This window comes from Micromys minutus, assembly GCF_963924665.1.
Source record: "Micromys minutus genome assembly, chromosome: 24".
NCBI classification, from domain to species: domain Eukaryota; kingdom Metazoa; phylum Chordata; class Mammalia; order Rodentia; family Muridae; genus Micromys; species Micromys minutus.
The window spans coordinates 2,739,207-2,753,105 of NC_137959.1; the positions used below are offsets into that span (position 1 = coordinate 2,739,207).

A 13,899-nucleotide genomic window follows, 5' to 3' on the forward strand; every position below is an offset into this window, starting at 1 on the left:
TATGTATGTATTTTGTTTTTTTTTGTTTTGTTTTGTTTAAATCTCTTTTCTATGTTTTTTTGTTGTCCTTCTTATCAGAGTGACAATCACTAAAGGAAGCCCGTGGATACCAGATCTACAGGTGCAAAGGACAGAACCCTTCCCTCACCCTTCACACACCTTTAGATACTTCCTGGCTAAAACCATTGGGGTGGTAATGAAATGACTGTCCTACCATATCACCCACTAAATACTGACGAGAAAAAGTCTCTAATGTTCACTTCAGATATAAGTGTTTCTGATACTTTGATGCACGTTGATTGAATTGGGGTTGTGGAAGTGTGTACACAGCAGCCTGACTAGCCAGTAGTTTGGGGTAATGAGCCTTAAGCCGGTGAGCATTTATTGAGCATTCCTCCAGGGCTAGAAAACATTCTGTGTTGTAGAACTGCAGCTCTGGGGCTGACCAGCCTCAGTTTAAACCTTAAAGTAACAGTAGCCTCCAAGAATCCACTTAATCTTCCAGGAAATGTTTTGGAATAAGTAAATTACTTTAGTCAAGTTTATGATTAGAGCAAGGATTTTATAAATTTCCTTTTTAAATCAAGAATCAAAAAGATCAGGGGCTGGAGAGATGGCTCAATGGTTAAGAGCACTGGCTGCTCTCCCAGAGGACCTCGGTTAAATTCCCAGCTCTTACATGCAAATCACAACTGTCTGTAACTCCAGGACCTCACACCTCCACACAGACATGCATGCATGGAATAGGAACATAAACAAAAAAGTAAGATTTGTTTGCTATATCGTAAACTGTCCAGTTAATTTCTGTGGGAGCAGAGAGCTGGCTTGTTCCTGCGTGGCTGTACCCAAGCCCCAGGGCTGGTGCAGATGCTGATCTGAGGCTCCCTTTACCCCCTCCATTGCTGTTCCCCCTCCATTGCTGCTTCAACGTACCGTGGCTTCTTCAGCTGCCCATCTCAGAGACGCATATACCTCTCCAACGTCACCCTAAAACGCTGCTTAGAAGTCACCTTGTTCAAGTCAGTTACATGGTTACTGGCCGGGGAGAGGCAGAGCTGCCAGAGGACAAGTGTGGAACCAGTGCTCAGCACGTGTGTGATGCGGTTCAGCAGCCCCCCATTCACACTGTGGAAAAGCGGAGCTGCTGCACGTAGCTATATTTGCGTGCTTTCTCTCTGGTACCTGAAGGGAGTCACGGATTGTATTATATGTTATATATTATTAGTATTTATGGGCACATGGGCGAATATCTGCGCAGGTGCATGTCGTACGCATGTCTCTGCAGGCCAGAGGATAACTTCAGGTGACATCATTTCTTAGGAACTGTCCACCTTGCTTTTTGAGAGGGGGGTCCTCTTGGTCTAGGGCTCTCCAATTTGCTGAGGCTGTCTGGCCAGCAAGCCCCAAGCACCTGCATGTCTTTGCCTTCCCAGCGCTGAGATTATGAGCAAACGCCACCAAACCTGGTGCTATGTTTTTTTAAACATGTGGTCTGGGGGTTCCAGCCCAGGTCCTCCTGTTTACATGGCAAGTACTTTGCCAGGAGGAGCAATCACCCCATTCTCTCTATATATACATTTTTTATGTTTCATTATGCATGCATGTTTACAAACGCCATGTATAATACTCATGGGGGGGGGGAGCCCAAAAGCTCTTTCTCCCTATCCTTCCATGACTATCACCAGGCCCCTTCTCAGTTTTGTCACTTACTGTTTTCAATTATTATTCACTAAAGTCAGTGGAAACTGAGGGGCTGAAATCCAGTGACAGTTTTATGAAAGCACATCTCTTTGGGGGCACCTATTTGGGTGAGAAAGAGAGCACTGGGGTGACTTCTAACTAGTACTGAGTGCACTGTGGGGTGTAGTGGGGACCCTGCACTGCCAGTCTCTCTCCAAAGCACCAGTCCAGGAAAGTAAGAGCAGGCACAGTTCTCATGGTGACTTCAGGACCTGACAGCTGAGCTCCTCCACGGCAGACGACCTCCGGCCACCCTAAGGAGAGCCGGTCAGGAACATAACTAGCAAACGTGACCATCGTTGGGAGGAGAGACCGTAAACCTGAGTAATTTGCAGATTCAAATTGCGGTAATTTTTATTCCCATTAAGGTTTTGAAGAAGGGACAGTTTGTAAATGTTGGGTTATGTGGATTTTGTTAATGGTATGCATGAGTCAGGAGCCATCTGTCACACTGTCCACAGAACAGAACGTTTGATTTATCCCAGCCTGATGACGTAGTGACGCTGCAATGTCTCGATCTGCTGTGATCTCAGGGTTGACTCCCTGTTCTGAGGCCCGAGCGGCCTCACGACGACATACCACACAAGGGCCTCGAGGCAGTTACTGATGGTTCAGCTGCTACTAGAAAACCAAGTGTCCTTAGTGACGGAGCTGCTGCAGAGAGTCTGCGGCATTCGCGATGGTTCAGCAGCTCAGTGGCTGGACGCTATTCACCTCTGCCCATCACTGGGAGATATTTAGCTCACCTCACAGCATTCCGAACACGAGCCATATGAAAACCGATCATGGAAGGATATAGCTTTGTCTTGAGAAGAACAGAGGACACAGTGCAGACGGTCCCTTGGGTCTAATGCAGAGTCGACTGTGGATTATTTCGGTAGTCTTTTTGCAATACTTCCCAAAGTGCCGTCTTACACACCTCAGAGGTGTGTGAGGGAGAAGACAGGTTGGTGCGCTGTTGCCGAAGAATCTGGAATAAACAGCACCGTCATTCTTTTCCTGCGGCCCCACAGGTGGCAAAGCTGGCAAATTATCGTCTTTAGGCATTGAGAGCATCAGCCAGTGAAACAAGGTTACATCAATTAAATAGCAGTTTGTGGAAGACAAAAATGACACATTGAGTCCATCTTCTTCCTCCCCATAAGGCATCAGCACTGTAACCAACAGGTCCCCGAGGACTGTTTCCAGATGACCTGTTGTAACCATAGTTTATTGAAGAACTTTTACAGTCTCCTGCTGTCTAAAAGCCTTGAGTATGGCTGGCAGGAAAACACAGTGACAAAGACAGGAAAACAGAGCAAGCTGTGGGAACTGGGAGGAGCCGTGTTCTGTGAATGGCAGACAGTAGCCCTCAAGCCATGGCAGAAGATTAAACACAATTTTAGTTTCATAATCTTTGTCAGAGTAGAGTAAGATGATGATTTGGAAGCAGTCACTTTTCCCCCCAAAACTGGTAGGGATGAAAATACATGAGACCTGCCATTGTGACCCTTCACGTGCATCTCAGAGGGACAAAGCCCAGTTGCGCAGTTGTGCAGCTAACCAAGGGAGTCTTCACATCTCATGAAGCTGAAGCTCTGTCTCTTATAATCACCGAGTCTCTGCTCTACTTCCCGTGAACTTGACGTCTCAGAGAAACACACATAGGCAAAACCACACAGTGTTTGTGTATACCGGAAAGATCCATTCATGGTGGGCTGGACCCACCTAAACCGTCAGCTCACAATCATCTGTAACTTCACTTCCTCTGGCTTCCACAGGCACCTGGATTCACCTGCATATACCCACATGCCCGCACACCCATCAGTGATGACGATAAACATCCTAAAGTCCATTCCTCTGAGCCAATGTGAAGAAATTTCCTTTTCAAAGCTGAATAGTACTCTGTTAATGCATACCATATTTTGTGCATCTGTTCATTTGTTGATGGACACTTGGCTTCCCACCGCCTTTTGGCTAACACGAATATTGCCGCTGTGTGCGTGGGTGTACGACTGTCTTTAGTTGACACACTATCAGTTATTGCAGACTCTGAGTAGAGCCTTCAATCTCCTGAGAGGCAGAGTAGGCACAGCTCTGTGAGTTGCAGGCCTACCTGGTCTATCTCATGAGTTCCAGGCCAGTTCCAGCTACATAGATGACCATGTCTCAGAAACAAAAAATGTTTTTCCAGGCCCAAGTACAAGATCAGTGTATCATAATTATCTGTAATGATCATCATCATCACCGGCACCATCATCATCACCAGCACCATCATTACCATCATCCCCAACACAGAGGAAGTTGTCCCCAGCTGGGTGGCAAAGAAACAAAGCTCTTGCATAAAGGCTGTTTCTGGGACAGAGTTTTATTCCTTTCTGTTTTCTGTCTTTATGATTTCCTAACTTTCTAGTGAGCTGCCTGAATGTTAGGGATAGTACCCAGGAAACTATTAAAGGGTAAATGTTATGTGTACACCTAAAATTGTCCACCTCAGAGGTGAACCCTGATGAGCCTGTAACATCAATGCAATTGAGAATCTGGGTAGGCAGATGGGGAAATGCCCACACACACATACATGAGCACATGCATATTATACACACATGGATGAGCATATGCATATCATACAAACACATGTATGGGTACATGCATATCACATATGCATGCATAAACACATGCATATCACACACATACATGACCACGTGTATATCATACACATACATGAGCATACACAAACACAAGCATAACACACATGCATAAACACATGCATATCACACACATACATGAGCACATGTATATCACACACATACATGAGCATACACAAACACAAGCATAACACATATACATGAGCACATGTATATCACACACATACATACATATCATACGCACATGCATGAGCATACACTAAGGTGTGCATATCACACACACATGCATGAACACACACACATACACTGGAAGGACCTAGCTGTGGTCTTGCTCTAGAAGGTCAGTGCCAGGCAGCCTCTGTAAGCTTTCAGGAGCTCCTGTGTTTCTTAGGCACCTGGCGCTGGGAGTGGCCTGTAGTTTGGTTAAGCAGATATGTACTTCGCTCACAGTAGAACAAAACTGTGACTCTAAAATCGTCATTTCCCACTAGCAGTTGCCAGATGGCCATCTAGACAGTTGAATTATTATGGGGTTTTAAAGTTTTTTATCTTAGTTGGGTAAGACTGTATCTGAATACCAAAGCAGGGACGTTCCATTGAGCCTACTGTTCAACTGATTGTCCCCATAATGTAAAATGGCACAGTGCTATTGATATGAAATAGCAAGTACACCTCATTGATTTATTGTTTGAGAATTTCACAATGGATTTCACCAGGCACATACTTGTATGTGCAAATACATACATACACATAAAAAGTAAAAATGAATCTTTTTTTAAAAAGTCTCAATCCAAGATTCTTAGAATTGGATCTGTGTCTTTGCACCCATGTTAAGAGTTGTGTCTGCACAAATTACGGTTTGTTTAATTTCGCAACGGAGATGTGTGGAAGAAGATGCTGGTACTCAGGAGAAAATAATGGCTGCCGCTCATTATTATGCCCTCATAAACTCCTGCCTCCCCTATTCCAGTCCACTGTTCAAGGCTGACTTGGAGCTGTGCATTTATTTTTGGATTTTAAAGGCAGGATACAGAGTTCCTTTTTCTTCCCTAAAGTAGTTGAGTATGCCCTCACTTGATAATACCTGATTTTTCTGTTTGAAACAAGATGCAATCATTAAATGAATAAAATCGTATTGTAGAATCTTTCTATGAAGGCAAAAGTTTTAAGTACCAGCATCATGCCAAAATACTGTCCTTGCTTCCACTTCTTTGAAAGTGCCTTTCTGTACATGAAATCTAATTGTGTAAAATAACATGATGAAGTTAGGCATGTCTGTAAGGTGGCCAGCCTACTTTCATGAATTTTAAGCTATATTGGGTGCATCTTCTTCCTCTTTTAGAAAGGGATTTGAAAGCACGAAAGTTCTAGTAGGTAATGTAGAACAAGGGATAAACAGTGGAATTGTTGATTACAAAACCTATGACACGCTGGAGATCTCTCTGCGCATTGGATGACTGGAGAGACTTAAAAAATAATCACTCAGACCAAGGTGCATGAGAAAATAAAACATCAGGGTTTGCATTGTAGCTTCCTCACAACCAATATTCCTCAGAAACATGCTAATAATTCTTTACAAGATTTAATGAGAATTAGCAAGAAGTAACTCAACTTGCATGCATGAACACAGCCATATGGGCTACAAGGTTCTTCAACAAAGAGATAATGGGCTCAGTTCAGACCCATGTGACAAAACTGCTTTCTTTAGGTGTGTGGTCACGCAGGAACCTGCTCAGGAACTTTCAGGCAGAGTTGTGTCTCTCTAACCTTGGCTCTCTGTGTGTGTATTGTGCTGACACATCTTAGTAACAGAAACACTTTGACATGAAGGTGTTTACTTCTCATGTTCAGCACTAAGCAAGTCACTTCTACCTTGTGAACATCTGCCCTGTCTCTCCTCCTTCCTTGGTGTACCAGCCTATTTATAGAAGTGATAATAATAAAATGGTTTTTTTCCTTGAAAATTCATTTCAAGAATTTGATGCTTTCTTGGCTTGCTTCAACCAAAATGAACACTGACTTCTCTAGACATATTTTCTCTATTGCAATTGTGTGCTTAAAGAACTAACCTTCACACAGTACTTTATGCATTGGGAACTTCTGCATAGTTCTTTCCTATGTCTATAGAAGATTGGAATGATTCGAGTTATTTGGGTCGCAGGAGTCACAGCACTTCACCCTCTGTAGCTGTGCCGCAGCTCCATGCAAAGCCAAAAGTGCTTGCTCCCCTGTGGGAAGGAAGGGCAGGGAAGCAAAAGTGTCTGAGTGGCCGGGGGAGTTACTTTACTAAGGCGGTAAAGAGCTTGTCCCACAAGCACCAGAAACCAAGTTTGATTCCCAGGACTTTCATTAACTAGCCAGATGCAGTGGTTGTTTATCATCCACATGCTAGAGAGGTAGAGACAGGTCTCCTGGGATTAGTCAGCCAGACCTAGCCTGCTCTGGAAGCCAGCTAATGAGAGACCTTGTCTCAAAAACTCAAGGTAGATGGCACCTTCCTCTTCAGGATATAATGCTAAGTTGTCCTCTAGCCTCCATAGCAACATGAAGTCACACACACACACACACACACCCCATACTACATATAAGGACACTTTCAGAAGTCAATATCAAATTTATATTTGTATCAAACACCATGAGCACACTTATTAGTCTCCTGAATACCCCCTTCTTCACACTTTGAAATCTTCTCAAATGTCATATTTAATTTGGGAGCCACTTAATAATCGCACTATCCGTAAGTTGCCAGGGCCCATCGGCTTCCTGTCACTGTCACATGCAGATGTCACACCTTCAATACCTTGCCTTACTTACTTCTTATTCCTTTTCCCTTTTTGTTCTTCTTGTATTATGAAATATTCATTGCATAAAAGTTGATACTTAACACTTGTCTTTCACTTTATTTTTGACTTTTAAAACGCTTTGTTGTACATGGGCCCTGTTTAAGAATCCCATAATAAACAGAATGCTGGACCTGAACTGAGCCATTACTCCCTCATAAACACATAGAAGAAATTTTTGCACAAAAACTTAACAAAAAAAAAAAAATACATAGGTACTCTCAAAATGAGAGGTGAGCGGGGCTGGAGAGCTTTTCTAGTGAGCACGTGGCCCTGTGTTCAATCTCCAGAGTGCACATGAAAAAGCTGAGTGTGGTGGTGCACACATAGCAGCCAGGGCGTGGGTAGGGAGGATGATCCATGAGAGTGGCTGGCCACTGAGCTGAGGCCAATGAGAGCCCAAGTTTCCAAAAGCAAGGTAAATGGAACCTGAGGAGCCCAGCTGGGGTTATCTGGCCACAGAGCGATTAGGACAAGGGGGGCAGGTCTGTTTAACATTGAGCTAAAGTTCCAACTAGCCAACAGATGAGGGGGTTCAGACATCTGCTATAGGGGTGCACATTAGAACACAAACGGGGAAAGGGCTGTGATTCTAGCTGGGTGGGAGCCTGGGATAGAGCCCTGTGTATAAATCCAGAGCTCTGCTACCAAGAACAATAAAACCCAGCTACTCTTTGACTAGCCTAGGGACATGGCAAGGAAGCAGAAAGAAATGAGCAAAAGCACCAAAGCTGAGGAATTAGCAATAAAACTGGCCCAGAAGACCGAGACATGGTACATCTCACTGCCAAGATGTCCCATGAAGCCCCTTCTACCAGCCAGTGCCATCTAGGCTCACAGGGAAGTCAGAACGCTGGAGTGTGTGCTAAATGCCCTCCTAGCATCCTAAAAATGAGCCTAAAGGTCTGAAAGAAGCTAGGAAAAGAAAGCACGTGCGATGTCTGGTGGTATCATAACCGTAAGAGAAGCAATGCCTTCTGGAAAGTTGCAGGTGGCTCTGAAAGAACTAAATAGGGGACATCTTCACTCCTTGACATGGCAGAAACCACCACTGACACACTCAATCCCCAGGCACAAGCAACATAACATGGACTTTGCAGCGTGAGCAGCAAGAATGCAAGACCTAAACACAGCAGCATGAAAGGAACTTAGTATAAGTAACAAGAAGTTTAAAGAAACTATTATCAACTTAATTATAAGATTAACTAAAGAATGAAAAAGAGGGCATGAGTTTAACCGTGATTTGGGGTACACGGGTGTAGTTGGTGGGAGGCAAAGGCCACAGCAGAATTAAACAAATGCCTACATGTCCGACACAGCACTGTACCTCTAAGAGAAGAAACAAAAGCCAGTCGGTCCCTAGACACAGCAGAGTGAAGGTGTAGGCACGGATAAGAAAAAACATAATGGTACCAAAGAAAATTCAAAACTATATGAAGCTCTTCCCAAAGCCAGGAAGAAGGTCCAGGCGTTCTGGGAGAAATTACTTGTCAAGGTAGAAATCTGGAGCCTTGGAAAGGATCCAGGTAGTCAGGTTTTGAGACGTTGAGACACGTTGAGATGAAGGACTTCAGCTAGAAGAATCACTAAACATGTTCTTTAATAAGTTCAAAATGGAGCACAGAAGTGAGGCGTGGTGGACAGGATGTGCTGATGTGCAAAGACCCTGCTACACCCAGACATACTGGTTGGTTGGCCTGGAGCCACGTGGCAAAGAGCTTGCCTGGAGGGGTACGGACTGGGATCCAGCCCTGGTGCTGCAGAAGAGGGCACGGTGATATTGATAAACACTCTGGGAGTCTAAGAGGAGCAAAATAGTTTTGACTGTGACTCGACAGCATGATGGAGCCAAGCCTGTTGGCATGGAGAACTGGAAGCAGTAGAGATGATGTAGTGTCAACAGTTTCCTGTTTCTGGGGGAAATCCTCCAATTAACTCTTTATTCAAAAATAGGCATTAGAAGTGTGAAAGAAAGAATGTGCATTTTCTAAACCCAGTAGAGAGACACTCAGAGAGGAAAAGGTGGATCCAGTTAAAGGAAGGAAAGCAGAAAGAGCAGAGAGAGAACAAGAGGGGAAGGGGTCAGTGTGGTGGTGGGAAAGTCCAAGCCTTCTGTCCTCACAATAAACGTAAACAGGTTAAACCGAGCTACACATGTGGCAAATACTTGGGGTTGGATCATGCAAAACTTGGAGAGTCTCGGTTTTTTAAATTTGGCTCTTTGCTGATTAGATACATGTGGTGAATGTTAAAACTAAGGAATAAAGCAACGCTGGAGAGAGGACGGCAAGCAAGTCCTAATGAGAGAGGGAGGAAAAAGAGATGAGGGGAGAGGACAGGAAGAAAAGAACGCAAAGAAGCCAAAGAAGAAACTACCAGGAATAAAGGAGTGAGGAAGCTCGGCAGATGCCTGCTACTCTGCTTACCGGGAGGTTGAAGCAGGAGGATTGTTTGAACCCGGGAGGGCCATGCTGTTGTGAATGCAGCTTAGCTGGCAGAATGCTTGCCTAGGTTTGATCCCAAGCTTATAAAAACTAGGTGTGGTGGCGAGTGCCCGTAATCCTACCGCTGCAACCCTTCTGGGTAGAGGCAGGAGGATTAAACTTCAAGCTTGTCCTCAGCATCATAACAAGTTTGAGGGCAGTCTGAGCTCCGTGAACCTAACTAATAATGTTATTTGCTATTATTTTTAAGGTATGACTTAATGAATTATGAATTAAATAGCATAGGAAAAACACAAAGAGAGAAATCACCAAAGAAGTAAACATTTGAAAAACTGTGTTGAGCTACTGGTGATACCAGAAGGGAAATAAAAGCAGCTGTGAGTAACCCTTGAATATGTGCTCATCAGATGGCAAAATATTTGGGACCTGATAATTGGGAGGTGTGGAATGGAAGGGCTGTCCTGTGTCCCACTGGTAGGAAGGCAAGCTAATGACTAAATGAGCAATTCTGTACCAAGCTCTGCCTTATAGGAACACACATGCTTTCTGGTTGTCATTTATAACAACAATAAAAAACTAAGATCCACGTGCCCTCATGCCATTAGACCTTGGTTTTGTACATTATAATAGGGGCTGGAGGGAGAGCTCAGTGGTTAAGAACCTGTACTGCTCCCGTAGAACACCTAAGTTTAGTCCCCCAGCACCTACATCACACCTACGTATAGCTTGCCTCTAAGAGCTTTGACACCTTCCGGCTACATGTGTGCGTGCACGCACACACACGCACACATACACAGAGGGGGGTACACACATACACATACTCTCACACATGCACACAGTTTTTTTATGAAATAGTTATAAGGTGTGATGTTATTCACAGAGCAGCTAGAGTGACCTCACTTAGAGTTTCCAGGATTAAAATAGACATGTTCATACTTCAGTGTTGAGTGGAAATTCGTTACTGAAGGATGTCATCTCTACTTTCAAATCTCAGCGTGACAATAAAGGAGTGTGTTGTTTTACACACTCTTAGTACATACATCTGAGAACAAATACTAACCCATCAAGCTTCTTGTTTCTATCTTAGATGAGGAAGAGCCAGGTCAGACTCAGCAGGAAGAGACTGGACCTCACCTGAGTCATGATGAAACTGTTTACAAACCTAAAGCAAGAATTACAAAAGTGTGAGCATTTGTTACATGCTTAATTCTTGGTAGTAGATCTACAAGCTTTTACTGTTACTGTGTGCATACATGTGTACGTGTGCACTTGTGTGCAAACACTGTCTTAACATAGCTTCTAGTTTATGACAAGAGAAGGAAGATACTATTACTATCCAGCACAGTTTGCTCCACTTCCCTATGGGTTCTTCACCTCTTAGAAGAGGCGTGGCCCCTGAGGAGAGCTCGGGGTACGTGCTGGGAGGGGCTTCAAGGCAGGAGCTCGCCTGTCGTGATACACCTGGAGAAATGCGCCAGCCTCGGGGTCCTCCTGTCCCTTTGACTTGGCAAGTCTTTTCCCGTTTCACAGCTCATCTCTTGCTCCATCTGCAAAGTCTCCCAACAGGCACTTTGGTTTTCCCTGAAGAGCATCTGTTTAAGGGAAGATAAAAGAAAGACCGCTTCACTGCAGATCTGAATTTCTACGGGAACGTTGGTGGGATGAAGGGACGAGTTTACTGTGGATGGAAACATTTCTATACACGGTGACATTGCTGTCCGTCTTCATCGGAGCCGAGTCTACTCTTGTTCTTACCTTTCTAGTTCGCCTGTAATTCCTGTGTCAAGTGTGTCGGTGAAGTCAGTACCAGCCTGTCCCATGACCTCCACGGAGGCCGTGTGGAGCCTGACCACGAGCGCCTTCTGTTGGCTGCAGCTGACACAGTCCGTTCTAGTCAATCACAGAGGCTTGGGCTTCCTGTCACCGCAGCTGCTCTGCTTTGTGGGTGACTTCAGCACAGCTCCAACACCCACTAGCAGTACCCTCTGTGTGGAAGGAAATCATGGTGCCCTGACTTCTCAGCATCTCTCCTGTGTTCTCACCGGGAGCCCGTAGGGCTTTAGAAACCATTAACTTACACTTACTCGTCCTTAAAATGAATAATTCCGAAGCCACAGAGGAACTGGCTCGGGGTTCTTGTTACACTGCCTGGGCTGCCAGCCTGGACATGGTGGTGACCCATGTTCTCAGATGTGTGGCTGCTTTTCCTTTGCAGGGAGAAGATGCACCAGTCTGCCATGTATGAACTGTGCCAGGGGATGCGCCAGATCAGCCTTCAGTTCGTGCGGCTGCAGCTGACCTTTGAGGAGTACTCCATAATGAAGGTTTTGCTGCTGCTAAGCACAGGTACATGGATGTCCGCCCTGGCACTCTTTCTACACTGTCAGATCATCTTCCCTGCACGAGGGTGGCCATTAATAATGTTCAGGTAGTTGGTGCCCACCCCCTGAAAAGAAATGTGGGAGAGATGGAAGAAGGGTTTTTGGCCTTGCCCATGATAAAGTTGGATGGTTTGAACAGTGCGGCCCGTCGTGCCTACCCTCCCCCACCACTAAGCATTTGTTGAGTGTCTTGGTTGTGCATAGGTGGTCCCACCACATGTCTTAGCCCATAGGGAGCTTATCCTGTAAGACAAGTTCAAAGATAACTTGAATACATTGAGAGACAAGGTGATTTACTAAGATTAGAGGTGAGAAGGTACGCTGATGGCTCAGAGACACTTCCGTTCTATAGATGAAGGGACAGCATATAGCCTGGCTGGGTCCAAGGGGCACACTGATTCCTTACGCCATTCCTGTTTTCAGTGCAAGTGAACCTACAAAGGGTGGAGATGAGGCCTTAAGTAAGATGTTAAATTATTAATGGTAATTTTAAATATTTTATGCATGATTCAGTAATTTTCCAAGATGCGTCTGATCCAGTTGCACTGGAAATGGGGGAAAATAAAGGGAAAACGTTGATTGGAACAGATTATTCAATGCCCAGAGGGAAAAATATAAATGTATCAAACTACAGCACCAAACTCTTCTGATCAGAGGATGGCAGGGTCAGTGCTATGTTTGCAGCTCTGAGAACTTAGCAGCAGGCAACTGAGTTGAAGGAAAAGTTGGAGGAGCGGCAGGCCGGTGGCAGACCCTGGAGATGTGGCGACAGTCACATGATGAGCAGAGCCCTTGGCAGAGCTGGTCTCGGTCACCACCCAGACAGACGAGGCAAGTGGACCAAGTAAAGCAGACATGATGAAGGCGGGGTGGAGACGAGGACAGTGACCAGGGCAGGAGCTGCCTCGTGCCAGAACGCTATAGGGAGGGAGCAGCTTCGAGAGGACTTGGTGGAGTATACAACGAATTCTACTTTTTGATTGGTTAATTTTTTATACCAATCAGTGTCCTATTGAAGGTGGCAGAAAGATAAGGAAACTTTGAGACTGAAAATCAATAGTCAGATTTGAAACATAAATATTTATTATTACTCCTAGTTGAGACTCAAATGGCAAGTAGAAATTTTTTATAATACCTGACTTTCATTAGAACCAAACAATAGGACATTAAGACTAAAACTGAGGAGGTGCTTAGTCCTCCTTGGATTAGATGTCCCAGGGTGATGTGGTACCCAACAGGGGGTTAGAAAAGGAGGGAGGAGGGCTGTGATTGAGATATAGTATGAATTTTTACAAGTTATTTTAAAAGTCTAAAATTGAACATAAACCAACATTTGCAAATCATAGACATATTCTTCATCCACATTTTACATTAACTTTCTTTTCACTGCTGTCCCTCTCTCCACGGTCATTGGCCTCCCGTAGTTCCTCGTCTAGGTACGGGGCTCTGAGATTTCTCCCCTTCTGTGACGGCATGTTGTCTCTTGATACTTTGCTGCTTCAGGTCCTGTTTAGACAGCCAGCCCAGACTCCACAGTCTTACAGCAAACCATCTGACCAAGTATCTGACGGCCACAACTGGAGGAAACGTTGACTTTGGCTCACTGTGTCAAACATCCCAGTCCATGGTTGTTGGCCCCATGTGCTCAGGGTCCCAGCAACATGTGGCAGGGGAGCTTCTTTGTAGCAGACAGAGCACAGAAGGAGGAACAGGAAGGGGACCAACCCCCACTAACTCACTTCCTCTAGCCCACCTCCTAGAGTTTTCAAGGAGCTCCAAAAGAGCTAGCCTGGGAATGTGTGTAAACACAGGCCTGCAGAGGATGAAGAACAGAGTCAATGGACTCTTGCTAAAGGCCTTGCCATGGCAG

General features: G+C 44.9%; 1 protein-coding gene across 2 annotated transcripts in view; it reads left to right on the forward strand.

The window, feature by feature from the left end:
• NR3C2 (nuclear receptor subfamily 3 group C member 2) overlaps positions 1-13,899 on the forward strand; it is a 317,849-nt gene that overhangs the window by 274,962 nt on the left and 28,988 nt on the right. For both annotated transcript variants that reach the window (XM_080937373.1, XM_080937372.1), the window contains exon 7: positions 11,864-11,994. In XM_080937373.1, the coding sequence (XP_080793499.1) occupies positions 11,864-11,994 (131 nt within the window). The remainder of the gene's footprint in view (positions 1-11,863; positions 11,995-13,899) is intronic.